Source organism: Heliangelus exortis, chromosome 2, assembly GCF_036169615.1.
Source record: "Heliangelus exortis chromosome 2, bHelExo1.hap1, whole genome shotgun sequence".
NCBI classification, from domain to species: domain Eukaryota; kingdom Metazoa; phylum Chordata; class Aves; order Apodiformes; family Trochilidae; genus Heliangelus; species Heliangelus exortis.
Window position 1 is genome coordinate 79,879,906 of NC_092423.1, and position 20,082 is coordinate 79,899,987.

General features: G+C 38.9%; 1 protein-coding gene across 6 annotated transcripts in view; it reads left to right on the top strand.

Moving 5' to 3' along the window:
• The window catches only part of SEMA5A (semaphorin 5A), a 312,014-nt gene extending 292,657 nt beyond the window's left edge, over positions 1–19,357 (top strand). For all 6 annotated transcript variants that reach the window (XM_071736701.1, XM_071736699.1, XM_071736695.1 and 3 more), the window contains exons 19-23: positions 5,701–5,871; positions 9,037–9,192; positions 13,686–13,733; positions 15,649–15,860; positions 17,731–19,357. In XM_071736701.1, the coding sequence (XP_071592802.1) occupies positions 5,701–5,871; positions 9,037–9,192; positions 13,686–13,733; positions 15,649–15,860; positions 17,731–17,850 (707 nt within the window). In that variant the 3' untranslated portion in view covers positions 17,851–19,357. The remainder of the gene's footprint in view (positions 1–5,700; positions 5,872–9,036; positions 9,193–13,685; positions 13,734–15,648; positions 15,861–17,730) is intronic.
• Positions 19,358–20,082: the final 725 nt, after the last annotated feature.

Sequence of the window (20,082 nt, forward strand, 5' to 3'; positions counted from 1 at the left end):
TAATCAGACATATTGGGATTTTGTTGTCCTTTGGGGCCGCAAGACATTTACATCATGAAGCTAAACTGATGATGAGAAACATTTCTTGAATGGTAAATTCTGCAAAATTATAAAAATTACAGGTATTTATTAACTAAAAGAATTGTTTGCCTGAAAATAATAATAACGAAACATAAACTTTGGCAGGAGGGGGTTGAACTAGATGATCTCTAGAGGTCCCTTCAAACTACTAACATTCTATGACTCTATAAGTAATTCCATCCTAGTTGCCATTATTACACATCTTCAGTTATTACTGTAGGAAAAGACAACTTTTTTCTTAACTATTTTTCCATTTTGCTTCTTCTTGCCTTCTCCTTTAGTCTTCTGGCCAATGTATCTTAATTGGGAATTTAAAGCATAGCTACATGAACACCACTGAGTAGCCTGAGCTACAGAAGATTCTCTTTCCTTTTCTCAGAGCATAATGATGGATCAGAGGGAAAAATTTGAAATTCTGATACATCATGACAATATTTTTGGATTTTACATTTCAGATTTTTGTTATATTAGTTTTAGTTTGGTTTAATTATGACACTTTGTCTGAGAGGAACTGAATAAATAATAATTGTTAATAAAATTGTGCTAATAGCAATAAAGTTTTGCATATGCAAAACTCTAAAAGCTGTTTAAGTTATGTATTCATCCCCTAAAGCCAGCTACTGCTTGGTTGTTTTTTTTTTTCCTTCATTATTGCTTTTTTTTTTTTCCCCTCTCTTTTGTTTGCCTTCCACTCATACTTTCTACAAGGAAACAAGCATATAATTACAGGAACAGACAACAGTTGTCCTGTATTAACTTCCTAAATCTGGGGGGAAAATTACCCTGATCAGTTTGTCTCTGAGGATACTGAAGCTCAGCTCTCCTCATCCATGGGTCTCTCTGGGATGCTTCTGTAGCCAGTGAGGGGAGGGTTGAACTGCCTGCCCTTTGGAAGATACTGTTGATTTTCTAATGTAGGTGTCTTAGTTACAGGCTTACACTCAGTTTGATCCTTAGATTTTTTTGTACTTTCCTTGGAAACATTCATTTGCCTTCTGTATTTCTGCATGGCACCATGTTGACTGCTTTTTTCATCCAGCACTGCTTTTATGAATGAAAGATATCTGCAGGATCACAGGAATAAGAAGCCACCTTTGCAAACTATGAGGAAAAAATTGCTCTTTCCCACACTGAAACATGGGATTAGGCTAAGTGAAATTCAGTGGGATGATCCCCAGGTGGCTGGAAGAGAGGAGTAATCTCTTGGGCCTGTAGGCTGCCAAAAAGACAGTGCCCCTAGATTTAACTTTTTACTCAGCTTCTGGAAAGCACTTAATCTACATTTCACTGGTTAGAAAGTACTGCTGCCCCTCTAATTTGTACTCACTCCTTCATGCATATAGAAAAGACTGACCTCTCAACATTTTTTAATCTTTTTTGCTACTCTTTCAAAGAGATGAATGTGAAAAGTTATAAACCTACAGGCATGCACCAAAAAAAAGCCCCAAAGATTTGTTGTTCGAAGTAAGACCAGACAGTATACGAAAGAGCCTGAAATCTTATCTGCATTCTCACCAAAGGTGAGGTCAGTGTGGCTGCCTATGCTTCCTTTGACATCCTTGTAAAACCCAAAGTGCATAGCAGGGTGTCCAGTTTACTTAACTGTGTCTTGTACATTCTCCAGTAGTGTGAATGTTTTATCATGTCCCCAGGAGATCCCATTTCTGTAACTGTTTCTCTCTGCTACATCTTTGTTTGTTATGGGTTTTTTTTTCATGATAGTGACAAAATACTTATTAACCACAGCAACAGCCAGTAGGCAGAAAGTTGTTAGCTGTAGTAGAAAGGAAGGAGCATTGTTTTAGCTAGCTGAAGGCTGCCTTCTTTCAGAAGGGACCGACCTCAGTAATTTTCAGAAAATGTAAAGACACTTTGTCTCTTTCGTTGTGGAACTGCTTTAATGACTTTCTTTTGCCCAACAGCTCTACAAAACTGTTATGTAAAAAAACTGTAGTGACTGGAACTTTCCTTGCAGCTGTATATTTTCTCCTCCTATAAGAAGCAGAAATAACATTAAGGACTCCATGACAAAAGGAAAAAAGAAAAAAACAGATGGTGCTGTGTTGCTAAGCAACTTTAAAGAAAGATGAAAGAAACCACAGAGCTCTATTTAGGTCTTGTAAAAACTCAAGCGGTAAATACCCACTCCTTTGATCTGATTTAACCATGATGATGCTTTATCATCCTCTGTTGCTGAGAAGTTCTGAAGACAAATAGAAGAGGTAGTTATGATAGTCCTTGAAAGGGCTAGAGATCTAGGAGGGCAGGCTGTCAGTAAACAGTCTCTAAAAAAAAAAACATCTACAATCACACTGTCCAGTTCAACCATGATCAAGTCTAAGGTTACATTGTCTGTCATATCTGCCCTGTCCCATCCTCCCCAGACCCCCTTCTCCTTTTAAGAATGAAGTCTTACTGTAGAGCTGTGGTCACTGTGGTTGTGGACGATCAAATCACTCTCTGTGGTCTCCACCAGATTTATATGGATGGCAGCTGGCAGTTTCAAATGCATGTGCATTTGTAATTCTTTTTCTGGTCCATTGAAAAGTAAATAAAAAGCATGGGGGGGTCAATGTCTCCCTTACAGTGGCTAAGCCACAGGTAATGTTTGCAGACAATTTGTCTTCTGTACAGGCAATCTCATGCAGTCTTTCTGTCTCTGCCAATACCCTGCAGCAGGAATGCCTTTGACATTTCATTTGAGCTAGTCAAGGATTGCTTTAGATTAAAAAAAAAAAAAGAAATGGAGTATTTGGAAAAGTAAAGCCTTAATATTATATTAAGTTACTAGCTTAGGTAACAGCTTCTGCTGTTATTTGCACAAAAAGAAAAAAAAAAGTACATTCTTATATTCTGAATAAAAGTTACAATGTCTTGAAATCATTATGAAATTGCATTGTGTATTTCACTTGAACTGAAAACAAAATAAACTGTGGCTTTCTTAGGTATGATCTTGCATGATCTTGCATGATATTACATTAGCAGAATCATTTCAGGCAAAACAAATATGAGTAAGAATCATAGAATCATAGAATCCTAGGGGTTGAAAGGGACCTCGAAAGATCATCTAGTCCAACCCCCCCTGCCAGAGCAGGGCCCCCTAGAGTACATCGCCTAGGAACGTGTCCAGGTGGGTTTTGAATGTCTCCAGTGAAGGAGACTCCACAACCCCCCTGGGCAGCCTGTTCCAGGGCTCTGTCACCCTTACAGTAAAAAAATTTCTTCTGATATTCAACTTGAACCTCCTATGCTCCAATTTACACCCATTACCCCTTGTCCTATCACTGGTCACCACTGAGAAAAGCCTAACTCCATCTCCCTGACACTCACCCCTTACATATTTGAAAACATTGATGAGGTCACCCCTCAGTCTCCTTTTCTCCAAACTAAAGAGACCCAGCTCCCTCAGCCTTTCCTCATAAGGGAGATGTTCCACTCCCTTAATCATCTTAGTAGCTCTGTGCTGGACTCTTTCAAGCACTTCCCTGTCCTTCTTGAACTGAGGGGCCCAGAACTGGACACAATCAGTAGTATAAAATTTTTGATAAATCTCTGTAGCTGGATGATTTGGCTGACAAATATATCCTGGAAAAATGAGGAATCATAGAATTCTTTAATAATGAAATATTCTATTTACATTACTGAGAATATAGTACCAGATTCCATTAATCCTATCTGTCCAATTAGGCTATTGTGAGGCCAGATGCATTATTTGCATAAGTTTTTACAACTGCTCTTCTTAGCACACAAGGGCTAAATCCATGCTTTTTTGATTTATAGGATGAGGTAATAAAACTATATGTATACAGCAGCTTCACTTACAGGATTAGCTAATAGCCTTACATATGCAGTAGCAAATTACCTGTTTGATTAGCAGTTGAGAACCTGAGGGTACACTGTATCAGAAATTACATTAAAGAAATGCACATGTAGGTTTCACTATCAAAATAACTGCATTCTCCTAGCTTATTTTCTCACTGCTGCAGCCTGTGCATAGAAATCATTCTACTTGACTCACCAAGTATATTTGTGATATACAGTGTTACCAAAAGAAAATTAATATTTTTTATTGTTCTACATCTCCAAGAGGGAATTTCAACACAAATACTGCAGAGATATTTTCATTGGAAACTAATTTTTTTCAGATTTGGAACCTCCGTTTTTATTGGTAAGAGATAATTATGGAATTGCATTTGAATAAACCAGTGGAAACTGGTTTACTTCTTGAGAGGCTGAATGGTAAAAAGCAAAACTGGCAAATTGCCTTTGTTTTACTTAGGGTCTCATCTAATAGTATCAGCTGAACTACCCCCCATTTCTTTTAATCAGTTGCAGATATGGTAAATCACTTCCTTCATTATTAAGAAGGCAAATACTAACACTTCAAGAGGTTTGAAAATAAATTCTTTTTTTGTAGGATATGAACATTTTGAAAGTTTAGTATTCTGTGGGGAGTTCCCCTCCCCCCCAAAAAAAGGAGAATGAAAAAAAGATTCTTTGCAGAGAATATGCTGTCCCTGGGAGAAGTACATCTGACTTTGTCATGTGGCTGCAGATAGGAAGCCTTTGGCAGATGGGCTGCAATATGTCCATAAATGCCAGAAATACATCCTGGAGCAGTAGCTTTAAGAAAAGAGACACAAAGGAGCCAGTCCAGTGCAGGCAAATGTGATGAACTTTCATTAGAAACCCGTCTAGTGGCCATGCACTGAAAGCCATCTGACAACTGGGGTTCCTTGAAATCCAGTCTGTATTTCAGAGGAAGTCAGAAAACTCAGATTGAAGAACAGTTTGACATACTTGAATCAGTAAATACCAAGGGGAGGAAAAAAATATAAATATTTATTCTTCCACAGCCTGTAGCTGAAAGGGGAGGTTTAGGTAAGATGTTAGGAAAAAATTCTTTACAGAGAGGGTGATCAGGCATTGGAATGGGCTGCCCAGGTAGATGGTGGATTCTTCATCCCTGGAGATTTTAAAGAAGAGCCTGGATGTGGCACTCAGTGCCATGGTCTGGTAACCACAGTGGTAGCTGATTAAGGGTTGGACTTGATGACTTGAGAGGTCCTTTCCAACCCAGCTGATTCTGTGATTCTGTTTAGATGGCAACTTCTTTATTTTGGTCATTCATCTGTTGCTTTTTTGAACTACTGCCATTGCTCTGCTACTGGCATCTGTGCTAGGGCTGCATTAAGATTCTAATATAATATTGGCCCATCAAATTCTACAACTGGGTTAGATCAATTGAAATGGGTTAAGGGTTATGGAGTCTCCACGGGCTTGTAAAACAAAATCTGGATTCTTCATTCTCCCTATTAATATTATTGGGCTAACTTTTAATTGATGAATAAAAATGTTCTTTGACCTTATAATACTTCTGCTAAGTAAACTTTCATATTTTACTTTCTCACAATATTTCCAAGTGTACCAGGGGCTCTTAAAATATGTAAATTAAATTGCATTGTAATAATATTAAATTTGTGTGCTTGTGTTCAGCAGCACTTAAAAATGTCCAGTAATTTCAGTGGGCCACAAACGAGATCCACAGAATATAGGAAAGATTGATTATGTTATGTCTCACGTTAACTTGGAACAATATGATATTTTGTGTCTTTTCAGTGGATGGAGGCTGGTCTTGTTGGTCCTCTTGGTCAAAGTGCTCAGCAACTTGTGGAGGAGGGCATTATATGAGAACCCGTTCCTGCACAAACCCAGCACCAGCATATGGAGGAGATATCTGCCTTGGGCTGCACACTGAAGAAGCACTCTGCAACACACAGCCGTGTCCAGGTATGGCAAATCACCTCATGCAGCTTTCCTGTGTGCCACTGAATAAGACATTCACAGTTAGGCAACATAATGCTTCTTGTTCTGTTGTTTAGGAACAAGTAATTTTTGCCCCTTATTAAGCACACTATCAGGTCTTACATGCTACAAGCACTGTAAATCAAGTAATATCAAGATATAGCCTACAGGACACCACCTCCTCCCTCTCCCTTTAAAAATTAAAATTTCTGTTGCCAGTTTCCAGATCTGGATTCGTTAAAATTGTATAAGATTTGAAGTGGATCATGCAAACTGCCTGGGAGACTTTCAGTAACAGTATCACAGAGAAGTGCAGTTGTTTAACAGTAATTGCTGAGGTTAATATTCAACAACAAATGTTATTACAAGGTCCTTCAAGTAGATAATGTTTGCCCTGTTTTCATATAAAGCACAGAGCAAACCTTAATGCTCTTTGTAAAATACCTTCTTCAGCTTTGGATGTTAAGGAGCAGAGACTTCATCTTTTTAAATGACTTTGGAGTACTTAATAAATGAAATGTCTCAGCACTCCTGCTAGTGGTAAAGTATTATGGATCGTGGCTTTTTCTGTATCTTTGACTCTGCCTTCTGACCCATATTGAAGGCAACTTTTTTTTTTTTTTTTTTTTCCCAGGGAATTTAAGTGAGAGCTAGAGAATAAAACCACACAAAAGTAGATAAAATAATTAGTGAAAAGACAGTGGGGAATTTTTTTTTTCATTTATTTCTGAATAATCGATTACAGACAACAGAAAAGGAAATAAAGAGCCCTGATGCCACACAGTATTATTTGCTTCACTGAAAGCTCCTAGACTTCACAGTAAAGGTTTTCTGCTCAGATGATGAGGCTGTACATGCGAAAGCACAAGCCTCAGGAGTTTGAATTTATGGATCCTATTACCTGTGCTGAACTACAATTTAAGTTAATTTCCTCTTCTAGGCACTGCAGCAGAATAAAAGTACCTGCTTTGTCAAAATTAGAGCAGAGGCAACACTCTGTATTGTGTTTAAATAACCCCAAACATAGAAATAAGTCGATGATTTGATTTTACAAGACAAATAGTGTATATTTGTATGTAGAAGGTACATAGCTGTCTTGGGATCCTAGAGGCATCTTTAAAAGGTCAGAACCAGCATGTTGATTGTGCTCGTATTGTAGCTATTTCTCTTGTTGCACATTTATTTTCTACCACTGGTTTTCTAGAACTGACAATTTGCAAGCTTTTATAAATAGTCTCTTCATATTATTTTGACCTGCAGGATGGGGTTAAGCCTGGCTGGACACCAGGTGCCCCCCAGAGCCACTCCATCACTCCTGTTCCTCATCTGGATAGGGGAAAGAAAATAAATTGAAAGGCTCATGGATTGAGATGAGGACAGGGAGAGATCACGCAGCTGTTATTGTCACATGCAAAACATACTCAACTTGGGGAAATTAGTTTAATTTATTACCAATCAAATCAGAGTAGAATAATGGGAAATAAAATAGAATCTTAAGACACCTTCTTCCCACCTTCCCCCCCTATTCCTCAGCCCTCCAGTCCTCCAAATTGGGATCCAACTACGTTATATCATCTGCCTCCATGCTCCTACTACCCACTTTATAAATGAGGCCCTTGGAGGACCTCCCCTATGAAACAGAACAGCCAAAGGACAGAGCAGAGTGTTCTTACTCCTTGCAATAACAAGATCCTACTGTTTGACATTGTCTTCTTGTGTCAAGGAACTTAAATATCAATACCCAGGTTCTCACTCCAGCTGCTGAGTACATCTATTCTGTAGCAACTCCAGAAATTATGATGTGCATCTGAACAGATTGCCAGGGCTGGTTGCTGTTGTCTCTAACCAGCACTCTCCTACTGTCTTGAAAATGGTCCCAGGATCACCGCTTGAGATTTTCTGTTCTAAAGTCACATCTATCTAGTCCATCCACTTCTTGTTACCATGTTATTGGTTAGGAAGTGAATATCCAGCACTGTGATAGGAAGTATCTTGACATTGCTTGACATTTCTCAAAACTGCAGTCTCAAATATTCCTGCCATAATCTGTTAAATTTTAAATGAAGGTGGTTTTGAAAAAATTGCAAGACTTTCCTGACTTTCCACCTGATCCACAGAAGTGTATAAAACATTCATGAATTTTCAAAATTATTCACCAATTTCTATATTCTTCAATCTAACTTTAAGGGAAATTAGCTTAATATGTACTTTTTTATTTGATGTGAAATGAAATTTGTAAATTTGCTTCATAATGACATAAAATGCAGTAGAAATAAGCTTGGTCTGGCATGCTAGGGCTATTTAATGCATATCAAACCATATCTCAGTGAGAATGCCAGCAGAAGAAAGAAAAATGTGTAACTGAGCTCCGTCTTCTACCATATGCTCCAAATTCAGAAGACTCCTAAGAAAGCAAGACTAGTGCTTGAATTATAAGAAAGCTGAGCTCAGTAAATTCAGAATACCTCATGGGAATGAGATCAATTCACTTCATTTGAGCCAAGTATTCTGAGATTGCACAAGCATGAAATAAAAATGTCTTAATGAAAGCTACATAAGCAAGGCAGGAATATAGAGAACCATTGAAGATGATAATGAATTGCATGGGGAAGAGAAGGTGAGAATACCTGATCAGATCCCTTCTATCTACAGCAAAGAAATGGATGCAAAAAAAAAAAAAAAAAAAAAAAAAAAGGGTACTGCATGCATATTACTACTATTTCTGGGGTTAAATATACATTCTCTTTCAGACCAGTCAGAGAATACATACTCTCATAGCTCTCATTGCTGGCCATCAGGTGCATAACTAACAGTGCCATTGTCCACCCTAAACACATAGACTGGAATTAACAACCTGGTTGTAACTCTTCAGTCACAATCCCTCTGGCTTCTTATTTACATACACAAAAGCCATGGCAGAAGCCAAAACCATAATACATCTGCAACAAATTTACCTTCACAGTCTACATTTCAGAGACTTTTGCCAAAGCCCAACGGTTTTATTCTTTGTTTTATTGGAATAAAAGAGCTGTCCTCTGCTAGGTGGTGGTAGCTGGGGATGAAACCTTCTGCCATAACTCAGGCAGTCTATTTCCCTCTCTTTTGGTGTACCTGAAGCATTTAATTGCATTCCTTCTCTTCCTGTTGCAGACAGCTGGTCCGAGTGGTCTGAATGGTCCGAGTGTGACCCCTCTGGCCTGCAGCTGCGTGTCCGTCAGTGCATCATTTTGTTTCCTGTGGGCAGCCAGTGCACAGGTAACACCACGGAGAGCAGAGCCTGTGCTTTGGACTCCAACTTTATACCAGGTGAGCTCAGCCTGCTCCTCCAAGGATTACTGAGATCTCTCAGTGTGTCACGGGTGAGGCACAGTGCTGCCCCACACTGCACTGTGGAGACCCGAGAGCTGGAGAAGCTCTTGCCTTTTGTTGGCCAAAGTGTGTTGATCTGCTGTGTAGGGGCAATGTTACCAGATCTGGTGTCTTCATGAAAATTTGCCTCGTGGCAGCAAGTGCTGTGGAGCTGTCCTCACTGCCACCACCTCAGACTTTGTTTAGTCTCTGTCTCATCAGTCTGCAGGTACTTCCTTTCCTGCTTGGTAGCAGGGTGCAGGGGTGGCCATAGATAAAATTTCCTTTTTACTTTAAATATTTTTGGGATTTTGGGGTTATGAGAGAAATATTCCTTTCGTTTTTGTGGTTTGTATATATAGAAGTGGTGCTATGGTGGTTAATCTGGAAATCATTTAGTTAATCTGGAAGTCATTTCACAGAGTCCCTTAAATTAGTAATTGCTTAGAAAGGTAAATACTCAGATCCTTATCTCCCTCATGATCGCTAAGTACCTGATGCATGATCACTTCATGTATTATTCTATAGCATTTGTCAAAACACATGACTGTACCCTTTTGGATTCTTTCCTGAAATCACAGCAGTCATTTAAATCCACTCAACAGTATGGGTGGCCCATTGTGTTACTGTTAACAGTCATCTTTCCACCTGCATACATTTTAAAAAAATGGTAGTCTATTCACAGGCAGAAATTGACATTTTAATGTATCATTTGAAATGTAATTACATTTACTCAATGTAGCAACCTGTTTTTTTTCTGTGGCTATCTGGTACAATATAGTACAATAAAACAAAGAAATCAACAAATCTAAACACTATTTTTTTGGATGGTGAATAATGCTTTTACTCCCAAACACTATTTTTTCCTCCAAAACAAATATGAAAATGTCAGTGGAAAAGCAAAAACTCCCACATAGTATTTTCTCCTTTTCCTCAGGCTTTGAAGCAGCTCCATTTGTATTCACATTCTGTGAATCCCCTGCTTAATCCACTTTAAGCTCTACATCTTGTTTTGGAAAGATGGCATTTTCAGAATCTGAAATGATCCACATATCTCTTGCCCTTCTGGTTTGTTTGCCACTCCTTCTCAAATTACCCATATCACAGCAGATAAGGTCATGCCCATTACACTCACCTTAAGCAAACTAGCTTGCCTTCTAGGTTGCTCACTTTCACTCCTCCATGCTTGCCAACTTAGAGTTCTCTCCCTCCCTCTCAAACTCTCTTTCTTTTCTAATTCACCTCTCACCTTTCCTCAGCTAGTGCCTTGGCATGTCTACCTTCATATTGTCTCCTCCTCCTGCTTGTCTTATCTCTGATGCTGTGCAGAACAGCAGCAGAAGCTGTTCTGTGAGTTCTGATACTTCCTCAATTTGAAAGTAGTCAGTATTGGTTTGGTATGGGAAGAAAGGTAAAAAATTGTGGTACCCTTAGAAGTAGCTGCATGTGAGTTATCTTTTGGTGATGGAGAGCTTCCTCTGTTAGTTCCTCATAGAGAAGCTATTTCATACCCATGGCCATCACTGATGCCCTTTTCTGGACTGTTTTTAGTTTTACTACATACATCCTTAGATGGGAACAAGAAGAGTGCCCACAGTGTTCATGGTGCGGACAACACATGGATTTGTGAAGTGCTATAATGATGATACATACCTTGTCTTGTTTGTTCGCTATTGCTTTTTTGGTAGTTCCAAGCATTTGTTTTGCCTTTTGGATTGCTTCTGAACAGTAAGCAATTTTCATGGAACAATTTGTCATTTCACGGACATTCACTATCTGTCCGGGGACTGGATGGGATCCACTCAAGAGTATTGAGGGAGCTGGCAAATAAACTCACCAACCCTCTCTCCATCATTTACCAGCAGTCTTGGTTAATAGGGGAGGTATCAGATGACTGGAGACTTGCCACAAGAAGGGATGGAAGGGGGATCCGAGGAACTACAGGCCTCTCAGCCTACCCTCAGTGCCCATAAAAGCTATGGAGAGGTTCATCTTGAGTGTGCTCACATGGCAAATGCAGGGCAGGCAAGAGATTAGACCCAGCCAGCATGAGTTCAGGAAAAGCATATCCTACTTGATAACCTGGTCTTGTTGTATAACCAGGTTACCCACCTAGTGGATGAGGGAAAGGCTGTGGACATTGTCTACCTGGACTTTTGTCGACACTGTTTCCCACAGTATTCTCCTAAAGAAGCTGATGGCTCATGGCACAGACAGGTAGAGTACACCTGTCACTCTGCTGAGTTAAAACCTGGCTGCATGTCTGGGCACAGAGAGTTTTACTCAATAGATTTAAATCCAGTTGGCAACTGGTCACTAGTGGTGTTCCCCAGGTCTCAGTTTTGGGGCAGGTCCTATTCAATATCTTTATCAGTGACCTAGATGAGGGGATTGAGGTCTTCCTTGACAAGTTTGCAGATGACAATAAGATGGGTAGGAGTGTTGGTCGGCTTGAGGGTAGGAAGGCTCTGTAAAGGGACCTGTACAGACCAGAGGTCTGTACTAGAGGCCAAGGCCAGTAATTTGAGGTTTAACAAGGCCAAGTGCTGAGTCCTGCACTTTGGTTGCAATAACCCTATGCAGGCTACTACATGCAATAACCCCTGCTGCAGGCTTGGGGAGGAGTGGCTGGAAAGCTGCCAGGAAGAAAAGGACCTGAGAGTATTGATTGACACCTGGTTGAATATGAGCCATCAGTGTGCCCAGGTGGCCAAGGCAGCCAGCATCATTCTGGTCAGTAACAGAAACAGTGTGGCCAGCAGGGCTAGGGAAGTGGTCATGCCCCTGTAGTCAGCACTGGTGAGGCTGCACCCCAAGTACTGAGTTCAGTTCTGGGCTCACTCACCCTCCCTTCACTACTGCTGAAGTGAGTTCAGAGAACAGCAAGCAAACTGGTAAAGTATCTGGAGAGCAAGTCGTATGAGAAGAGGCTAAGGGAATTAAGATTGTTCAGTTTGGAGAAGAGGAGGCTGAAAGGAGACCTTATCCCTCTCTACAGCTACCTGAAAGGAGGTTGTGGAGAGGTGGGGGTTGGTTTCTTCTCTCAAGTAAATAATGATAGGACTAGATGAAATGACCTGGTGTTGCACTAAAGGAGGTTTAGACTAGGTATTATTAAGTATTTATTTCCTGAGAGAGTAGTCAGGTACTGGAACGGGATGCCCAGGGAGGTGGTAGAATCACCATCCTTGGACATATTTAAAACCCACGTAGATCAGGACATGCTCCAGTGGGCATGGTGTTATAGCTATAGATATTTTATGTATTTTACCCGGGGTGGGCAGATGTTGATGGCTGGACGCAGTGATCTCAGAAGTCTTTTCCAACCATGACAATTCTCTGATTCTGTGAGACCCCTGGTCTCAAGCAGGATTAGTAATGGTCAACTCACAACCCATCATTTTCTGTGTGAAACTAGGATTGCTTTCCACTGTGTTACTCTGCATCGATCTACTGTCATTCCCCAGAGATACTCTGTTTCATTGGATATTTTATTGCCCCATTTTGTGGGACCCTTCTGTAACTCTTCACAGCATGCCCTTGTCTGTGCTATCTTAGCTTTGTATCATCAGCAAACTTCAAACCCACATTTGCCTCCCGCTTTTCTAGCTCTTTCCTGAAAATCTTATTCTCTCCATTGTAAGAAATAGCACACAGTACTGCCCTGTTTTCTATCTTTTCCCTCATCTCCCATCTTTATTTTGTTGCTTGGAAAACCTTTGACAGGGAACTTAAAAGCTTTTGAAAGCTTAAAAGCTTTTTTGAAATCCAGTTAGACTGTGTTGGTTACTCCACCCATATCCATATGATCATTGATGCTTTCAGAGAGGTTCAAGATGTTTGTGAGGCAGGATTTCCCTTCATGGAAGCCATAGTCCTGAAGTAAAGAGTAGGAAAATTTCATTACCACCTGACTTATATTCAGCATTTATTCATAATATTTCCAAAGTCAAGATAGTAAGGAGACAGCCTGGAATTATATTTTATTAGTTTACAATTGAGACCCATAAAATTGGCAATCATCTTTTTTTAAGATTTGTAAATTCCATCTTTGCATTAGTGCTAGATGTGACTTCTAGAAGTAGTAAGGGATTTAAACAGAGGATAATTAAACTCCCACTAATTTTACTATTCAGAAAATCAACACTTTCTCAGCATGCTTAAACTTCACAAAGACTGTTGTCACATGCAATTCATCCTTTTAATTCCAGAGATGTTTTGAGGCAAGAATAAAAAATATGTTGCTGGTTTTGCTTGGGAAACTAAGGAACCTGAATATGTCATTGGATCTTTTTGCTAATTCTTTCACATAGTCAAAATCTCTTTTTACTTTGGATTTGTAGTAAATGTAGTAGAATAATTTTTTTTTAATCCTTACTGTGTTAATCAAATTAGTCATTCTTTGTAATATTTTTTTCTCCTCACCATAAGCAATTTATTTATTTTTCTAGAAATATCAGTGGCACGATCCAGTAGCATAGAAGAAAAACGATGTGGCGGTAAGCTTTTCAGCTCGAGGTGTTTATTAAATGCTAAAATATTGATTCCTCATTTTTTCTGTTTGTTTCACCTTTTGCACTCTCTTAGTTTGATTCTACCTTCTAAATGATGCATTTGTATTATTTACATTGGTGGAGAAAAAAGTCATACAACTGCTACAGGATTTCTCATTAAATATCCATCTGCCATTGCTGACCTTTGGGGCAAGAACATGTATTACTGGGTGTTTGTATGTTCTTGTTTTTCAGTAAGGCAGTCACCCTTGTCTCAAAAAGAAATTCCTCTTATAAGCTAGTTATCAGTAGGTCAGAATTTGTAAAGTTGCTCCACCTTTTTCAGGATAATGATTTCACAAGGCTCTTTGGGACCCCGTAGGAATAGCAAAAAGGCAGCCTGTGAGCCCATTAATAGCTCAGGTTGTATATGGGACTCATTTTCACCTTTGCTGCCAGAAAGGTGCTGCAGAGAACAAACTAAAATTAACAACTAAAAAAACCCCTAAAAATGAAAAAAAAAATCCATCCCTGGGAGTCCTGATGCTACCAAAACAAATCTTGAAAGAGAAAATACTTTTTAAAAGCAAATAGTAATATGAAGAATATAGCCATTTTTTCCTGTTGAGCTATGATGCTTAGTCTGTGTCGTCATGGTAATAGTTCTGACCGCTTCTAGTATTTTTCCATGCACAGATAAGCTGTATTTGTAACCTGATAAGGGATAATAAAATTACAGAGATTTTGAAAAAGTACTAATGTGCATGGTAACTTATTATGGAAGCCAGGATAATGTGATATGATTTTATTCTAATTAGCAGTGATACTCTGAATACATTTTGCCAAGATCTGTAACAACAGGAAAATCTCAAAAGAGTAGAGGTATATTTCAGTGACAATTTATATATTGAGGCAGTCAACCTAGTCATCTAAATATTAGTTTGTATTTCTACATACCCAGTAGGGATGTGAATGTCCTATCTCAGGCATTTGCAAAAAAATGGGACCCATCTGCTGGCTCATTTTTCTGTATTAGAGTAAAAAAAAAAAGCCTAGCAGATGTTTTTCAAACTAGTGACAGTCTTTCAGTTTAAAAACCTTCATTTGTGCATTTAGGCAACCACAAAAAAATTTTCAGTAATGTTACGATAAAATTTCCAATATGAGCTTCTCACTGATAGTTCTTTCCTTGATGATCATCAAGCACAGCTCTAGTTTGAAATAACAATTAAAACCAGGGTAATTTGGTTTGTTTTGAGTTAATCCTACTGGTACCAAATCTAACCTGATATCTCTGTTGAGTAACATCAGGGGATGATTGTGCTCTAGATTCCCTTCATGCAGAACTGAGCTTCCTTTCAGCTTTAATCCTGTAAGTGTAAGTAGACAGGGGTTCAGAAAGCACTTTAGGGAAAGCAGAATTGTGATTCAAAGATATCAGGATTTTGTTCTGCTACAAGTCACTATGTGTAAAAGAAAGAACCAAAATAAAAGTAGAGGAGGTGATACTGTGGTTCACTGGAAAAAAAAATCTATGTAACTTAAATACATAATTTATAAATAAGAAAGCTTTGCTATGCAATCTGAAGAAAAAAATTCTTTAACTGTGCAAACATACAAAATTCAATTCATTCATCTGTTATTTGGGTTCTGAACTTGTTTAAGCACCTTTCAAAAATCTCACTCTTAATACTTACAGAGATGTATGGGTATCTAAGATTCTTATAATGATCCCCTCAGGGAAGTACAATGCGTTTGCTGTTGCAGGGATAAACCATTGCAATTGAGATGTTTCTGGGAAACACATGAAATTTCCCTTATCCTTATTGTAATCAATCACTTGTCTACATTTTTGTGCAAGCTTAAGGTTTTATTGCTGCTTTCTTAAAAATAAGATTGTCTCCTGCTTTCCACTCTGCAGAGTTCAACATGTTTCACATGATTGCAGTGGGATTAAGTAGCTCAATACTTGGTTGCCTTCTTACCCTGCTTGTTTACACTTACTGCCAACGCTACCAACAACAGTCCCATGATGCGACTGTCATCCATCCCGTGTCACCAGCTCCTCTTAATACCAGCATCACCAACCATATCAACAAACTGGACAAATATGATTCTGTAGAAGCCATCAAGGTGAGAAATGGGTTGGGAGCTCTGTAGTCCACAAAGTCTATGGTCCTAGACTGCAGATCTGCTGGATCAAAAGAATAATACTTGCTAGTTTTCTGCAGTGCCCTTTGGACTCCAATTATGCTGGCTGTTAATGAAAGAAATAGATTTCTCTTGAAGCATTGAAGAATTAGAGTTTCTTTCTTTTTCCAGTCCCTATCATACAGAAAGTTATATTTTGTGTGCATGTATAATTTATACAGCAGCAGAATTTCCTGGAAAAACAACAGACCACTCAAGTCTTGGTTTTTTGGGTTGGTCTTTTTTTCCTTACTGTGTTCCCTAATGACTTGTTCAAGAAGTAAGTAAGGCCATTAATAATCACCATGACATGCATTAAAGATAATCCTTTGGCTCCAATGATACGGTATCAGGGGCACTGTTCATCTTCCTGCACTGTGTCTTTGTACAAGGGTGTTCCTGGTGAATATATCCTGAGTCAGACTCTCAGCTAGTATTCATACCCAAAATATTCTGTAAATGAGCAGAACAGATTAGCATTAGCTGCGAGTCTAACTTAATATCATAGGCCCAGCACTCATTAAGATTCAGCTGAATCTTAAAAGTGTCCAGGGTTGGGGAATCCACCACTTCCTTAGGGAGATCATTCCAATGGATGACAGTTCTCACTGAGAAAAATTTTCTTCCTGTGTCCAATTAGAACCTGTCAGGATTAACTTGTACCCACTACCCCTTGTTGATTCCATGTGACTCCTTGTGAAAAGGGAGTCTCCATCTCTTTTGTAGCCTCCCTTCAAGCACTGGAACACGGTGCCCAGGCCTCCCTTAAGCCTTCTTTTCTCCAGGCTGAACAAACCCAGTTCTCTCAGCCTGTTCTCATACAGCAGTCTTCCCATCCTTTTACCATCATTGTGGCCCTTCTCTAGACCCTCCCCAGCCTGTCCACATCTTTTTTTGTATAGTGGGGAACAAATCACATGATTTATTCAGATAAGTAACATGTCATATCATATGATCACTGTTCCCAAAGATCTATTTTCCTTTCATGACCTTTTAGAATGGCTTTACTTTTCACATATACTGAATTATGGAAGGATGAGCATTCTGACAATACCTAGTTCAGCAACTTGAGATTGCACAGTTAATTCTCACAGCTGCATAGCTTTTTTTAAATGAGGATTTTTCTCAAATCCTACCTGGATAATCTAGTTTTTAATGTATGCATTTTTCTTTCTAATTAAAGGCATTTTAAAGAATTTCATTAAAAATGGCAAGAAAAGTCTGGATTTTGTAATCAGCAGTGGAATGTGTACCCAATATAAAGCTTCTCCAAATTCCATTAATCATCTCTCTGGGTAGTTTCAAAACAAAAAAAACCCATTGGAAATTCAGACTCTAAATACCCATGTCACTTTAAAAAAAAACCAAAAAACAACAAAACCAGGATTCATATTTTTAAGACCTGCAGACATTTCTCTTACATATTGCATTAGAAAATCAAGGATTTAATATGGTAAAGAGAAATTATTCTTATTCAGTAAAAAGATGAGTGAATAATTCTAATAGGAAGAACTTATTATGTATGATTAAAATGTTTTTTTAATCATTAAATAAGTTTTATAATCCTGTGGGATAAGTGCCTGGTGTCACTTTATTAATAGAGTACCATTGCTTTTTGCAAGAACATTATTGTGTAAACATACAGGCAGATTCAAGTTTTTGTGAACGTGCAGGTACTTTTCAATGCATTTTTGACTGACTTGCTATACACAGATATCTGCTATCTAAGTTGCCTTGGTGCAAGAGCATTTTGTGGTTATCTTTCTTCTGTCCTTCCCATTTTCTTACCTCTTTCTTTTCTTGTCTTCCCCAGGCATTTAACAAAAACAACCTGATTCTGGAGGAGAGAAACAAATACTTCAATCCACATCTTACAGCAAAGACTTATTCTAACACCTATTTTACAGATTTCAATAATTATGATGAATACTAACGGGCTTGTGTATTTTCTGGCCTCCTGTAACTCCCCAATCCCCAAGGCCTGTGCTACTTGACTGCTCATGTGATTGAGGCTTCAGAGATGAAGTTCAGAGACATTTCAAGCACAATCCAAGCCATCAATGTCCCATTGCTGCCAAAAGCCCAAAACACTTATCTGTGACATGATGTTTTCTTTGCAGAGTGCAAGGTTTGCCTTCAGTGTCGGGTGCAGCTGTAGCCTTTCAGTGTTGCTGGATCACTCACAAGGTCTCCATCACTTCACTCAGTTTCATAACCTTCCAGTCATATTTCTCTATAATGAGTGACTACTTCATTTCTGAGCTTTAAAAAAAAAAAAATGTTACCCCTCAAGGCTGCCCCAGGAGTACAAATTTGATTTTCTTTTTAGGCCTTGTTTTTCATTTCCATGAGGTTTGAAAAAGGAGCTGTGCTGTAAGCCCATGGAGCCCTCTGTGCAGCCTCCTGAAGCTCACACCCCCAAAGTACCTCACCGGGGTGCCTGGAACAATGACAAGAAATACAGTGGTTTAGTGATGCTCTGCAGCAGCTCCAGGCTCTGTAGGGCTGATCCTCCTGGGGCTGTAAATCACTCCTACTGAAGTTTAGCTGCTCAGAATGAGGAGACTAAAGCTGTACCAAGGGATATGATCTTGTAATTAACCCAGCAAGCTACCGAGTTGGTGGTTTCCAATTGCAACCCAAGTCCAGTCACATAAATCCGTCACCCACTTTGGTTTAATTTTTGGGAGGGTGTGGAAGAGCATGTCCCACAGGGAGCTAAGGGAGGAGAACAGGCAGGAGGGGCACACTGGAAGGTCTTTGTGCATGTCATTAGGAAACCAACTTTGCTGTGACATGCACCAGTCATGGGTCCCACAGCTTCCACCACCTGGTGCTCACGTACAGGAAGTCACCCGACTCTGCTGTAGCACTTGCCATCAGGCCACTCACAGAAAGATCAACTGCACTGCATTTTGTGTGCCTTCTCAGGCTCTCGGGGGTACGTAGGCATAATCATAGAGCTGCTTTTCTCTTTCTGGCTTTTACTTTATATGCACGTATCTGATAAACAAAGCTGGCTCAGAAAACGCGGATGTATTTGCGAAGCGTTGTCTCATCTTGCTGCCGTGTCCGACCCATGCTAGTCAAGAACATTCTCCCGGTGTTTTAAGTGATTATCTTGTTGGATTTCATTGATGTAAATATTTAAAATGCTGTTTGAGTTTTTAAGTTATCAGTTTTAATTTCTTTTGTACTGGCAGGTGAGGAAACACAAAGGACTTTTATACCGTTTTTCTTTGTTTGTCTTCACCCACATTCATGACACTATTATTTTTTTATCTGAAATTATAGATGAATAACTAAAAAAGAAAGAAAGAAAAAAAGAAAAAAAGAAAAAAAAGACAGGGATTTTGGCCAGATTTTCCGTAGTACTTAGTAGTAAGGCAGCATTTGCTATTCTGAGAAGCTTGTGAAAATAAAGTAAAAGTTAATATTAAGGATTAGAGACTTGAGATTTCTTTTTTTTTTTTTTTTTTTTTTTGCGCATGCTGAGATGAAAAGATCATGGCAGAAGACTATAAGGCAGGTGTGCAAGGAGAAACAGAGTGGAAATGTTTCCATTCTGTTTAGAGCCCTTCATCGTCAGGTTATGCTGTGATACACAGAGAAAAGCATGTACAGATTATAATGATACAAAAAAGGTAAAAAGTACCAAGAAATATTGATCATCTGAGAATGCATTTGAATACCACTTTGGTGGTCTACTCACTAACACAGCACAAGTTATCACTGCATCTAATGATGGTAATGAGCAACATTTTTTAATGGGGATAGATCTGAATGTAGCACTGTGCTTGCTATCTCTGAAAAATGCAAAGCGAATGATCTTTGAAAATCTGTGCACCAAAATGAATGCACATTTACTGTTTATGAGAATAATTAAGCTGCCTGTTAGTAAATCATTCAAAAGAAAACACCCCAGTTCATCTCCAGAAACTATAATAGTAATGATTCTCTTTAATTTGTGATTTGTTTCTTGTAATTTAGATTTGTTTTTCCAGGAAGGCATTAGCTAATTGACCTTGATAAGAAGAAATTTTCTCTGCAAAAAATTTCATTCAAACACATAGAGAGGGAAAAAGTATGCAGTATCTGAATCACTGTGCTCATGCCAAAAGGTAAAATTTTATTTTTAAATACGATAAGGAAAGTAAAATCTATA